General features: G+C 41.8%; 1 protein-coding gene across 3 annotated transcripts in view; it reads right to left on the reverse strand.

Annotated features, from left to right (window-relative positions):
* Spmap2l (sperm microtubule associated protein 2 like) overlaps positions 1-13,864 on the reverse strand; it is a 41,889-nt gene that overhangs the window by 12,488 nt on the left and 15,537 nt on the right. Inside the window, exons 3-5 of one of the 3 annotated variants that reach the window (XM_070012327.1) lie at positions 11,780-11,845; positions 7,027-7,155; positions 3,555-3,692 (exon numbers count right to left, since the gene is read on the reverse strand). In XM_070012327.1, the coding sequence (XP_069868428.1) occupies positions 3,555-3,692; positions 7,027-7,155; positions 11,780-11,845 (333 nt within the window). The remainder of the gene's footprint in view (positions 1-3,554; positions 3,693-7,026; positions 7,156-11,779; positions 11,846-13,864) is intronic. The other 2 variants (XM_070012328.1, XM_070012329.1) reach the window with 2 other exon arrangements.

Here is a 13,864-nt window from a genome sequence, read left to right on the forward strand (position 1 = left end):
TGGAGCTAGGATTACAGGCGGGAGCCACCCAGCACCAGAAAACTCCTCTTGGAGTTTTCACAAAAGCCTCTATCTTGGACTCTTTGAGAGTTTACTTAGGAGGTATCAAGTTATGGATCTCTTTTGAATTCTTTCACCTCAGAGATTTCCTTTTCTTTGTTTCCTTTTCTTTTTGTTTAATTTTTTTGTGGAGGTGATATACAGAGGGGTATCAATAACATGCCAGCGAGTATAGTTGTTCTTCTTTTTTTTGGGGTCCAGTCCTGGGGCCTGAACTCTGGGCCTGGGCGCTGTCTCTCAGCTATTCAGCTCAAGGCTAGCGCTCTACCACTTGAGCCACAGCGCCACTTCTGGCTTTTTTCTTTTTGCTTATGTGGTGCTGAGGAATCGAACCCAGGGCCTCAGGCATGCAAGGCAAGCGCTCTACCACTGAGCCACCTTCCCAGCCCAAGTACAGTTCTTCTTCAACTTATTACCCCCCCCTCATTTTTCTCCTACATTCTTTCCCCCCCCCCACCACATTGTACAGTTTGTTTCCTACATATTGACATATTGTCTTGTGAGTACTGCTGTTGCACTACTGTAGGTTTATTGTTGTTGTTGTTTTTTCCTGTTCTTGAATCTTAAACTCAGGGTCTGGGGATTGTCCGTGAGATTTTGTGCTCAAGGCTATTGCTCTACTACTACTTTGAGCCACAGCTCCATTTCTGGCTTTTTTAGTTTTTGTAGTTAATTGGAGATAAGTATCTCATAGATTTCCCTGCCCAGACTGGCTTTGCACCATGATCCTCAGATGTCAGTCTCCTGCGTAGCTAGGATGACAGGTTGTGAGACACCTATACCTGGCTTGCTGAGTTTTGTGAAGATGCACTACTTTTCATAGGACTTGGTATGTCTGGCACCACATTTCTTCAACTATTCACTCTGCCTATATTACTTTTTTTTTTCCTTTCCCTTCTTTCTTTTCTTTTCTTTTCTTTTTTTTTTTAGTGGTCATGGGGCTTGAACTCTGGGCCTGCGCAGTGTCCCTCAGCTCTTTAGCTCAAGGCTAGCACTCTACCACCTGAGCCACAGAGCCATTTCTCACTCTTTTTGAATGAAATTTCCACCATGAGTTCATTGATACTACTGATAGTATCACCCATTTCTCTGAAACTCCATTCATTTCACATTATTATTTTTCCTTTCTAATTCTTTAGATTTGATGATCTCAAATGACCTATCTTCAAGTCTTCTGCCTGCTCCTGTGTGCAGGTGAACCCTCTAGTGCGTAAGCCCCCTGGTCACAATGACCATGCTCTAGGTACGTATTTACTGGAAAGCTCATATGTCCTCACAAGCACCTGTTCAGTCTTCAATTTATAGAAGAGCAAAAAAGAGGCTGATTTGTAGGACTCTGGTGGCTCACATCTGTAATACCAGCTAGGCAAGAGGCTGGGAATCAAGGTTCTAAATCAGCTCAGACAGATGTGAGACTTTTATCTCCAATTAACCAGCAAAAAAACCTGGAAGTGAAGTTGTGACTCAAGTGATAGAATTCCAACCTTGAGCAAAAAGCAAAGCAAGAATGCAAGGCCCTGAGTTCAAACCCTCATACACACACACACACACACACACACACACACACACACACACACACGAAACTATACTCCCCAAAAGAGAAGTCCACACACACACACACACACACACACACACACACACACACACATGAAACTATACTCCCCAAAAGAGAAGTCTGTGAGAAACTATGAGAAGTGTTTCATAAAATAAGCACTCAGAGGGGCTGGGAAGGTGGCTCAGTGGTAGAGTGCTTGCCTTGCATGCATGAGGCCCTGGGTTTGATTCCTCAGCACCACATAAGCAAAAAAGAAAAAAAATAATAAGCACTCAGAGCACTCAGCTGAAGAAAAACTGTACTTAATATATAAATGGCTCAAGAGTTTTTCTGAAGGTATTATGTGATAGTTGCTATCATAGCAAGTATCTTAAACCAGTGAACAAAAAGTTAGACAATGGGGATGGTACAAGAAGCTGGGTTCAACACCTAGCACCAGAATGAACAAATGAAAATCATATGAAAAAAATGGAGACTGGTTTCTATTGCCAGGTAGTCATTCCCATTCCGGAGGGTCTGGTCGTGAGGCTTGAACTCTGGACCTGGGTGCTGTTCCTCAACTAGCTCAAGGCTAGTGCCCTTCCACTTTGAGCCAAAGTGCCACTTCCAATTTCTGAGTGGTTAATTGGAGATAAGAGTCTCATAAGGATTTTTCTGCTCAGACCGGATTTGAACCTCTATCCTCAGATCTCAGCCTCCTGAGTATCTTGGATTATAGACATGAGCCACTGGTGCCGGACAAATTTTTCTACACAGGCTGGTTTTCAGCCATGAACCTTCAGGTCTTAGGTTCCTGAGTAGCTAGTATAATAGGCATGGGCTACAGGTACCTGGCTTATTATTATCTTAAGGCATAGATAGCATCCATACTGAACACATTCACCTTATGTGTTCTGAGTAGAATAGTACACAAGAGCACTTTCACTTTTACTGTAACCCTCCAACACAGCAACCATGTCACAAATTGACTCTCATGGTTAAGGTATTGCCTAAGCTTGTCTTTTAAAGACAAGGAGAAATCAGCCAGGTGCTGGTAGCTCATGCCTTATCCTAGCTACTCAGGAGACTAAGATCTGAGGATCTCAGTTCAAAGCCAGCCTGGGCAGTAAAATCCATGAGACTCTTATCTCTTGTTGACCATCAGAAAACCAGGTTTGGGAGAGTGGGCAGGCCCTCAATTCAAGCCCCACAACTGACCCAAAAAAAAAAAAAAAAAGGCCAGGTGCTGGTGGCTTTCACCTGACCTGTAATCCAAGCTCAGGAGGGTGAGATCTGAGGATCACAGTTCAAAGCCAGCCAAGGCAAGAAAGTCTGTGAGACTCTTACATCTGTGAGACTCTTTATCTTCACTTAATCACAGAAAAATCCAGAAGTAGTGCTGTGGTTCAAGCAGTAGAGTGCTTGCCTTGTTCAAATGGAGCTTAGGAACAGTGCCCAGGCCCAGAGTTCATGACCCAGGACTGGCAAAAAAAAATAATAATAATAATAATAAAAAAATCCTGTATTCAAATCAAAAGACAAAAGCACCTGACCTGTAAAGTCATAGAGTCATACAAGCACATCAAATTTAGAAAATGCAAAGACTTCTGGTGTTCATTTGCAGCTCCTCCTTGTTTTAGCGGTGCTGGGGAATTAAATTCATGGCCTGATGAATGCTCGGCAAGTGCCGCACCACAGGGAGCTGTCCTTGTAATTGTGCTAACAAGGACACGTGAACTTGTCACGAGACTTTATCTTCAGCACATTTGAGGTCCAATGTAGTAACTGATGAACTTCTGAGTACCTACAGTGGTTGGAAACATGTGACCTTTTTACCTAATGTTTTGGGGACATGAGTAGACTTTCAGCTTATGAATTTGCACATACTGCTGCTGCAAAGAGAACAACTTTGTGACACTTAACAAAAGTAGGATTTGCGGAGAATCTCAGGATACTCTACCTATATAGTGGATACTGTTTTTTGAATTTATTGGGCTGTGCCAGTTTCTGGATCCTTTTGGAGGGTTTGGTAAACAATGCAGCATGGGGAACTTTCCAAATTACGGACTCTCTCCCACAGCTGTACCAATACTGAGCCCTGCAAGGGGTAGAAGAGAAAAGAAGTGAGTGAAACAAGCATTCATTCAAATAATTAGTATTGTTACTGGTGCCGTTTTGCAGTGCTAGCCATTGAACCCAGGACCTTGAGCATATTTGGCAAGCTCTCTACCACTCAGCTACAACCCCAAGCCCTGGGCTTTCTGAGATAGGATTTTTCTATGTAGCTCAGGCTGGCTCTCCTGGCTGGTCCTCCTGTTTCAGCCTCCCAATTTCTGGGACTACATGTGTGTTACACCAGACTTTGCTACACAAGAGGTTTCTAGTAGCATTATCCACTGCCAGGTGCAGAAACAATTCAATGTCCAATGATGAAGGGTTTAAAAAATGTTGCAGAACTATACAGTATATACTGAGCCATGAAAAGGAATGAAATTCTGATACATGCTACAACATAGAAAAATCCTGTACAAGTAAAAGAAGCCAATCATAAAGCACAACCTATTGTATGATTCTATCTCTATGACATGCCCACAATAGGCAAATTCAGAAACGGGAAGTACATTAGTGACTGTGTAGGTACTGGAAAAGTCGGCTAAGAGGAACATGAATCAGCTGCTAATAGGTTCAATGTTTCTTTTGGGGGAGACAAATAGTTTGAAATTAGATTTTGTAATGCTTGTACCAAGATCTGTGAATGTATTACTAAACAGTGAACTATACATTTTAGATGAGTGAGTTGTATGAACAGAGTTAATCTCAATAAGCCTGTGTTTAAAAAAAAAAAAGAAAGCAAGTTGGGTGCTGGTGGCTCATGCCTGTAATTCGAGCAACTCAAAAGGCTGAGATATGAGGATCATAGTTCAAACTCAGCCTCAATAAGAAAGTCTGTGAGACTCTTTATCTCCACTAAAATACCCAAAACGGTGGAAGTAGAGCTGTGGCTCAAGTGTTAGAGTACTAACCTTGAGCATAAATGCTTAAAGGACAATGCTTTAGCCTGGAGTTCAAGCCCAGGACCAACACACACACAGACACACACACACACACACACACACACACACACACACACACACACACACACACACACACACAATCTATCTACATATATAGGTGTATATATACTGTAATATATAAAACAAAAATGGAAGGCAAGCTTTGAAAGATTTAAATGATTAGAAATAGTGTAATTATGTCCTAAAACAAATCAAAAATAAGAATAGAAAACATCCAGGAACCTAACATCTAGTTAGGTAAAATTCACAATGTTTAGTACTCAATTAAAACTACCGGCTAGACCAGGCACTTGTGGCTCAAGCCTGTGATTCTAGCTACTGAGGAGGCTGAGGATTGCATGTTAAAGCCAGCCTAGGCAGAAAAGTCCATGTGAAATTCATCTCCAATTAACCACTCAAACACCGGAAATGGCACTGTGGTTCAAGTTGTAAAGTACATGCCTTGAGAACAGAGAGGCTCAGGGACAGCACCCAAGCCCGAGCACAAGCCCCACAACCAAAAAAAGAAAAAAGAAAAGGTTACCAGCTGGATGTAGAGTTGTAGCTCAAGCAGTAAAATGTTAGCTTTGAGCACAAAGAGACTCAGAGACAGCTCTCAATCCCTGAGTTCAAGTCCCAGAACTGACAAAAAAAATTACCAGTATCAGAAGGATAATTCATTAGAAACAGACCTAGAAATAGTATTATAGATAAAAAATGTGAAAAAAGGGGCTTGAGAAGGTAGCTCAGTGGTAGAGTGCTTGCCTTGCAGGCATGAGGCCCTAGGTTCCATTCTTCAGCATCATGTAAACAAAAAAAGCTGGAAGTGGCACTGTGGCTTAAGTGGTAGAGCACTTGCCTTGAGCTGAAGAGCTGAGGGACAGCCCTGAGATCCAGAGTTCAAGCCCCATGACCAACAAAAAAAAAAAAAGTGAAAACAGCAATCATGCTGGGCTCTGGTGGTTCACACCTACAATCCTAACTACTCAGGAAACTGAGATCTGAGGATTAAAGTTCAAAGCTGGATAGAAAAGTCCATAAGAGGGGCTGGGAAGGTGGCTCAATGGCAGAGCGCTTGCCTTGCATGCCTGAGGCCCTGGGTTCGATTCCTCAGCACCACATAAAGAAAAAAGCCAGAAGTGGCACTGTGGCTCAAGTGGTAGAGCGTTAGCCTTGAGCTGAAGAGCTATGGGACAGCAGCCAGGCCCAGAGTTCAGGCCCCACAACCGGACCCCCCCCCCAAAAAAAAAGAAAAGAAAAGAAAAAAGAAAAGTCCATAAGACTCTTATCTCTAATTAAGCACCAAAGAGCCACAAGTGGAGCTATGGCTCAAGTGGTAGAGCCTTAAGTGAAAAAGCTAAGGGATAGTGCCCACGTTCTGAGTTCAAGTTCTAGTACCAGCACAGAAGAAAAAGCAGCAATCACAACTATATTCCACATGTTCAGGAAGGTAGAGAAAACATTAAGGGTGTTAAGTAGAAAAAGACATAAAAATATCCCAATTGAGCTGGGCACCTGTGGCTCATGCCTAAATCCTAGCTACTCAGGAGGCTGGGATCTGAGGATCACAGTTTGAAGCCAGCCTAGGCCGACAAGTCCATTTATCTTCAGTAAACTACGCTATTGAAAAAATCTGTAAGTGGAGCTGTGGCCTTGAGCAAAAGAAACTCAGGGACAGCCCCAGGTTCTGAGAACACACACACACACACACACACACACACACACACACACACACACACACACACACACACACACACACACACACACACACACACACACACACACACACACACACACACACACACACACACACACACACACACACACACACACACACACACACACACAGAGTCCTGGGGCAATAACCTCAAGACCTTTATAGGTGCTCATGCTTGGTGCTCTACCACTTGAGCCATTCCTCTATCAATCAGTTGAACTTCTAGAAATGCAGTGTATGAGATGAAAAAGATACATGGTTGAGATGAGTGTTATTTCAGGGGACTGGGTATTAGTAGAGTGTTTGCCTAGTGTACATGAAGATCTGGGTTCAATCACCAGCACTAGAAAAACAAATGGGAGATAAATAATATATTTTACATGCTGAAGAAGAGAAACAGGATAGAAGAAGAAAAAAACCTCAGGTTCTCTTTGCAACATCTTTGTTTTTTTAATCCTCATAGGCAAAGCCTAAGAAATATACAATCCTACAAGGTTAAATTTTAGATATTGCTCTGGATAAACTGGAAATATATATAGATCCTCTAATCCTTAATATATTTTGTCTGCAGATGGAAGGATCTGTGGTTCTCAGAAAAAAGCCCTGGGTTCTGTGTTCATTTTCCCTAAGGCGTATTGGCAAGATGACAGGTAGGCACTAACCTGTTGGGTACATAACGAAGGGAAGCTTTCCTGGGCTGAGCAAGATTCTCAAGTCTCTCTGTTAGCTGAGCCTTCAAAGCATGCTTAGAAATAGGACGGATGGGATCTTGATTTCCCCAAAGCACACATCTTTTAAAAGACATAGAAATAAAATAGTGAAAAGAAAATCCACTGCAAATGAGTATCTTAGAAATGGCTCTTGATGATTTTATAATTTCCAGGCACCAGAAAGAGACAAACTAAAATAGAAATCAGACTTTTATCTATGATCTTGAAAAGTGGGGACCATTTAGGCATAGTGGCTCATGCCTATATTTCTAATGTAGGGGCAAAATCAGGAGGATATTACAATTTAAGCCAGTCCCAGCAAAAAGTTTGAGAGACCCTCATCTCAACCCATAGCCTGGGCATGGTAGTACACACTTGCCATCCCACGAATAGAAGAATCACAGCACAGACTAGACCGGTCATAAATGCAAGAGCCTATTTGAAAACTCAAACAGAAAGGACTAATACATGACTCAAGTGGTAAAGCATTTACCTAGCAAGCACAAAGTCTTGAGTACTAGGGAAAAGAAAGTACTAAGGAAAAGAAAGTGGTAACAAAAAGGAATCTATTGTAGGGGTAAGATTATTATTATTGTTTGGAATAACAGTAATTTAGTCAGGTTACATGAAACAGGCCTATTACCAACCTCTACTCTTCTCCCATTTTTGGATGAAATCTATTCTAGGCAGTCAGAAAATAAAACAGCAGAGAGAGAGAGAGAGAGAGAGAGAGAGAGAGAGAGAGAGAGAGAGAGAGAGAGAGAGAGGGAGGGAGGGAGGGAGGGAGAGAGAGAGAGAGAGAGAATGTGTGCTGCAGCTTGAATTCAGGGCCAGGGCACTGTTCCTTAGATTTTTTGCTCAAGGCTGGTACTCAAAGACTTGAGCTCCACTTTTTGCTTCTTGGTAGTTAATTACAGATAAGAATTTCATGGACTTCCTGCTCTGAGGGCTTTGAACTCTGTTGCTTAGATCTAAGCCTCCAGATTAGCTAGAACTCACTGGTGTGAGCCACCAGTGCCTGGCAAAAAGTAGTAATGGAATGTTAACAGCTACCATTGTGGAGTATTTTCCGCTAAGAGCATTGTCGGTATCAGCCCAGTTATTCACAAGCTCTGGGAAATAGGTGTGATTGCTGGGCATGGGGGAAGAAAAAAGGCAAACCAGTGCAGGATTCTGCAGGGACTTCCTGAAAGAAAGCAAATGGTTCAGGCCAGAGGAATGAAGGCTAGTCCATGTTGGGACCATTATGGGAAACGGAACATTCATCTTAAGCCAGGCACAGGTGGAAGAAGTGAGAGGAATGCTGGAAGGTGACACTGCTAGAATGGGCAAGGAAGGCCCAGAGTGCCCTGCAAGGAGCCTCCGTCTGCTGAAGTGGCACATGATTAGTCTGGCCAACTCAATGACTTTGCCCTTTTAAAAGGAGCCCAGCTATTTTTATTTGTTTTTCAACTTTGTAATGTCACTACTTCCACTGGGCACTGGTAGCTCACGCCTATAATCCTAGCTAGTCAGGAGGCTGAGATCTGAGGATGATGGTTCAACGTCAGCTGGATCTCAAATAAATCTGAGAGTATCTCACCTGCAACAAATCAGCAAGAAGTTGAGTCAGAGTGACATGGTAGTAATAAATAGGCTTTGTGGGTAATGGGTGCAGACTCAAATCCCAGTTTTAGTACCTACAAGCTGGTCCACTAGGGTAAATTACTTAACTGTTATTTCTTCTAAATTAATTCATTCCTTCAATTCTTCTATTGGTTTCAAATAGGGGAAAGAAAGGATTGTCCTAAGGTTTTTATAGCTACAGTGGTATCATTATACATGTCTGCCAATGTGATCCTTTCCTCACTCTATATGTGTAGTTCTTGTCCATGAAGGGAAAGAGAATTCAGTGTGCATTATATTCTTAATGTTTAAAATCAGCCTTTGGCTAAATGCATTAATTCAAATATAAAAGTCATGTTTTAATCTTCCAACATAAGCAAATGAAAACAGTAACCTTTTAAAAAATCCAGTTTTTAGATAAAACTAATGTTGTGTGATATGTTAAATTTTTTCTAAGTATATTGGGTTCTTACATAGCAACAATAAGCCATTGATGTTTGAAATATGTGCAAGATGTACATAGAACTAAAAATCCCCACTGAAAGGAATCAAAGTACAACCAAATAAAAATACAGACAACTGCAAAACGCAAAACTATAAAACATCTTATAGAAGAAAACTATTTTTTAAATACAGCTGGCTATGGTGGTGCACACTGGTAATCAACAAGGAGAATAATGCAGGAGGATCATGAGTTCGAGATCAGCCTGGGCTACACCTTTTGCCTGGCGCTGGTGGCTCACGCCTGTAATCCTTAGCTTCTCAGGAGGCTGAGATCTGAGGATCATGGTTCAAAGCCAGCCCAGGCAGGAAAGTATGTGAGACTCCAATTATCCACTAGATAACTGGAAGTGGTGCTGTAGCTCAAGTGGTAGAGCACTCATCTTGAAGAGCTGAGGTGCAGTGCCTAGGCCCAGAGTTCAAGCCCCACAACCAAAAAAAAAAAAAAAAATTGACAATTGGTATATAGAGTCAATACCAACAGTATAGACCATACAAAGAAAAACTGTCAGTTGGTTTAGTAAAAAATAAAACACAGCAAAGAGATGAAAAGACAAGTCTCAAATTGAGAACAATATGTACAAAACATATATCCTATTAAAAACAAAATAAAATGTAACCAGCAGGCATTGGTGATTCACACCTGTAATCCTAATTTCTCAGGAGACTGAGATCTGAGGATTTTGATTCAAAGCCAGCCTAAGCCAGAAAGTCCAGAGACTCTTAGCTCCAATTAATCACTAAAAAGCTGGCAGTGGAGCTATGGCTCAAATGGTAGAGCTCTAGCCTTGAGAAAAAAAGCTCAAAGACAGTGCTTAGGCCCTGCGTTCAAGGCCTAGAACTGGCATACACACACACACACACACACACACACACACATGCACACACACACACACACACACCACAATATCCAAAATATATAAAGAAATTCAAACAACACTCAAATTTTAATGATAAGAAAACAAATCACTCCATTAAAAATGGACAAAAGAGCCGGAAACTTTTCCAAAGAAAACAGAAAATAAGAACAAAATATATTTAATGTGATATCTTGAGGTTATTGTAGATTAAAACAATGAGATGCCACCACACATCTGTAAGAATGGGTAACATTCACTGACAACACAAAAGGCAAGGATGTGGAGCAACTGGAACTCCCACCCTGCTAGTAAGAATGGAGGATAATTCAACACTTCCTTCCTAAATATGCTCCTAACATAGGACCCCGCAACTGTACTCACATCCTAGATATTTACTCAAATGAGGTTGAAAATGTGTCTACACAAATATACATGAATGTTTATAACAGCTTTATTCACAATTGCCAAATATTAGGAACAACCAAGCTGCCCTTCAAGAGGTAAATGGATAAACTGGTTCATCCATACAGTGGATCAATGGAATACGCACTAAAAAGGAAAAGGCAGTTGTTTCGTGAAAACATGGAGAAAACTTAAATGCCCATTACTAATTAAACAAGCCACTCTGAAACCATACTGTATGATTCAGACTATGTAACATTCTAGAAAAGGCAAAACTGTGCAGACTGGAAATAGGTTGGTGGGTACCAAGGCTGGAGGAAAGAAAGATAATCAATAGATGACACACATGAAGCAGGGTGCCAGTGGCTTATGCCTGTAATCCTATTCACAAGGCTGAGATGTGAGGATCATGATTTGAAGCCAGCCCCAGGCAAGAAAGTCCATGAGGCTAGCAAAAGCAAGCAATGTGGCTGAAGTGGTAAAGTACCAGGCCTTAAGCTAAAAGGCTAAGGAACAGCATCGAGGCCTTGAGTTCAGGCTCCGGTATGGCATGCGCGCGCGCGCGCGTGCGCACACACACACACACACACACACACACACACACACATACACACACACACACACACACACACACAGTGAATCCATTATATCATATACTTGTGAAAACCCAGCAAACTATATAACACAAAAAGTGAACCTTAATACCAACTAAGGGCTTTTGAGGGCTTTTGTTAATAACTTCAATATTTGGTTCTTCAACTACAACCACTGAACCAGACTATTGCAATGTACTTAGAACTAGGAAAGAATGGTAACCATGGGAACTACATTTTCTGCTCTAAAATATTCAGGCTTTCCTCAGGGGCCAGATAAGACTGAGTGTCCTATGGGCTGTCATGGAAGAATGGAGGCCCAAAGAACAGATAAGCTGTAGGCAAAGCTCAGGTCAACAGGAGCGGGTGTTACAGGATCTGTAGCGAGCATGGAATCACACACTGAGGCAGTTATTCTGAGCTTTTCTGCTAATTAGAAACATCTGGGAAGTTTTGGATGCTTCCAAGGCTGTACCCAGACCAATTATATCAGGGTTTCTGGGGATGGGATGCAGGCTTCATTAGCTAGCATCACTCCCCAGATGAAGCTAATATGCTGAATGAGGAATAGCCTGCCATGGGCTGAGCCAGCCAAGGTGGCAATATTGACTAAGTAGATCCACACTAGTAGAGCTGGATGGATACACTTGGGGTTCAGGGCTAATAAGCAGGTAGGAATAATACTTATCTACTTGATGTAACAAGTACAATCATAACAAACAAGACCATATAAAGTCATCTTACCGATCTGGAATTCCCCATTGTCTTTTAGGCCTAGAAAGAGCTTGGATTCTTTTTCTAGAAAAAGAACTAAAAAAAAAATCAGCTGGTTAATTTAAAAGAGTGATTAAGAAATATAATTACATTAGATGACTCTTGCTCAAAGTATACTACAGGCAAAGGACAGTAGTGAATCTGAGGTAATCTACAGAGGGCCAGGCTAGAGGTGTGGCTCAAGTGGTAAAGCACCTGCCTAGCAAGCATGAGGTCCTAAGTTTGCATTCAAATACTGCAAAAAAGTAATAATTAATTGCTTAATTAGAATTCTGAAAGGTTCAAAGTGCCTCAAAATAATGTGGACCAAAGAGTTTCAGTTCTAAAATGATTGATATATTTAATGAAAGGAACACTAATACACAATAGGGCATTTAGCCTGTTGTTTGGTTTTGAAAGTTTCTTTTTCTTTTTTCTTTTGTTTCTCTGCAGTACTGAGGACTGAACTAAGGCCTCATGTTTGCTAGGCAAGCACTTTGCCCTTTAAGCCACATCTCTAAAAAATGAACTGTGGTATGAAATTACTTTGTAGATGACTTTTGGCACTGGATTGTGAAGAGCTTATACACTTTCACACAAGGTCTGGCTTTGATGAAGCTCTGAAAAGATGACATATACTTTAGCACTGATATACACTTTAGTTTTCTCATGTTCTGCTCTGCTCTCTTGAACATTTCCTAGTCAATTTTTTCCTCTTTTCTTTTATCTGTGCTGGTCCTGGGGCTTGAACTCAGGGCCAGGGCTCTGTCTTGAGCCCACTTGAGCCATCACCCTACTTCAGGATTTTTTTTGTGTGATTAATTGGAGATAAGAATCTCACTTTCCTGCCCAGGTTGGCTTTGAACTGCAATTCCCAGATCTCAGCCTCCCAAGTAGCTGGGATTACAGGCCTAAGCCACGGGTGCCCAGCTTTGGGACAGGAGTTTGCGCTCTCCATGCACCCACTTCCCAGCTGCCTTGTGGTAGTTTGGAGCCATGAACATAGTCATGTCCAACTTCAGCAGGGATACTGGGGATCACCTGAGCAATGTGCTGCTTAAGAGTTAGTGTTTCCCTTTCACCTTTCTCTTTCCCTGTTGCACTCACTGACCATGAAGTAAAGTGCTACTTGAAAACCACATAGTCTAAATAGCAGAGCTTCAAGGTAGGGGAAGACCAACCAGTTCACACCAAACTATAGCATGAGGGAGAAATCAACTTTCATTATGTTAAATCATCAGGAGCTTTGTATCTTATTTGTTACTGCAGCATTGTCTATTTAATTCAGGTGAACACAGCTCCTATGTGATTCTAGCTTCTATTGTAATTAGTTATGTACTTGGAGTTTGAGGAGCCTAATAATCATCAGGTTGGATCTTTTTTGTTTGGTTCTTCCCACCACATCTTAGAGCCAACTGAAAAACAGACACAACAGTTGGACAAATAGAATAAATATATTATCTCTGCTATGGATAAAACTATATTTCAGTAGTATGCATCCCTGAATTGAACTTGTGCCCAGAATTGCAGGAGCCACCGGTCTCCCTTAGGGGCTAAGCCTGCTGTGTGTCAGAAAGATCACTATAGATAGGCAGATCCCAAAGACAGAGCACTCTGAAGGTCCAGTTCTGCCACATGTCCGTCAAATAGCTGTCCTGAGAAGCTTACTTGGGGTGAGGGAGTGGAGCAAGAGGCCCAGTGACGTAGTCAGTGCAAATGCTTTAGTGGACAGGTGATGGAAAAAGCATTCTCCACACACCTGCCAGAGCTCCTTCACAGGCTTTAAACTCTTCATAGAAATAGCCTTGGCCCTCCTGCAGCACTTGCAGCCCCAGGTGTGAAGAGATGCTCTCTTAATGAAATGACACATGCGCCAGGGAGCACCTCTAAGAAAGTGGGAGGAGCCAAGGGGGTCTTAATAGTCAGCAACTCCCAGGGTTTCACTTTCACAAAATGGAGCCATTTGCTCAGAAGAGCAAGCTAAAAATCCCTTCATCAGAATTGATTTCTAATGGTGTTGAATTAACAGTGTGACCCCCAGCTTTCAGTACTGACTTACTTCACATTTTATGGCTT

This window comes from Dipodomys merriami, unplaced genomic scaffold, assembly GCF_024711535.1.
Source record: "Dipodomys merriami isolate MVZ:Mamm:240054 unplaced genomic scaffold, mDipMer1.0.p SCAF_9, whole genome shotgun sequence".
Taxonomy (NCBI): domain Eukaryota; kingdom Metazoa; phylum Chordata; class Mammalia; order Rodentia; family Heteromyidae; genus Dipodomys; species Dipodomys merriami.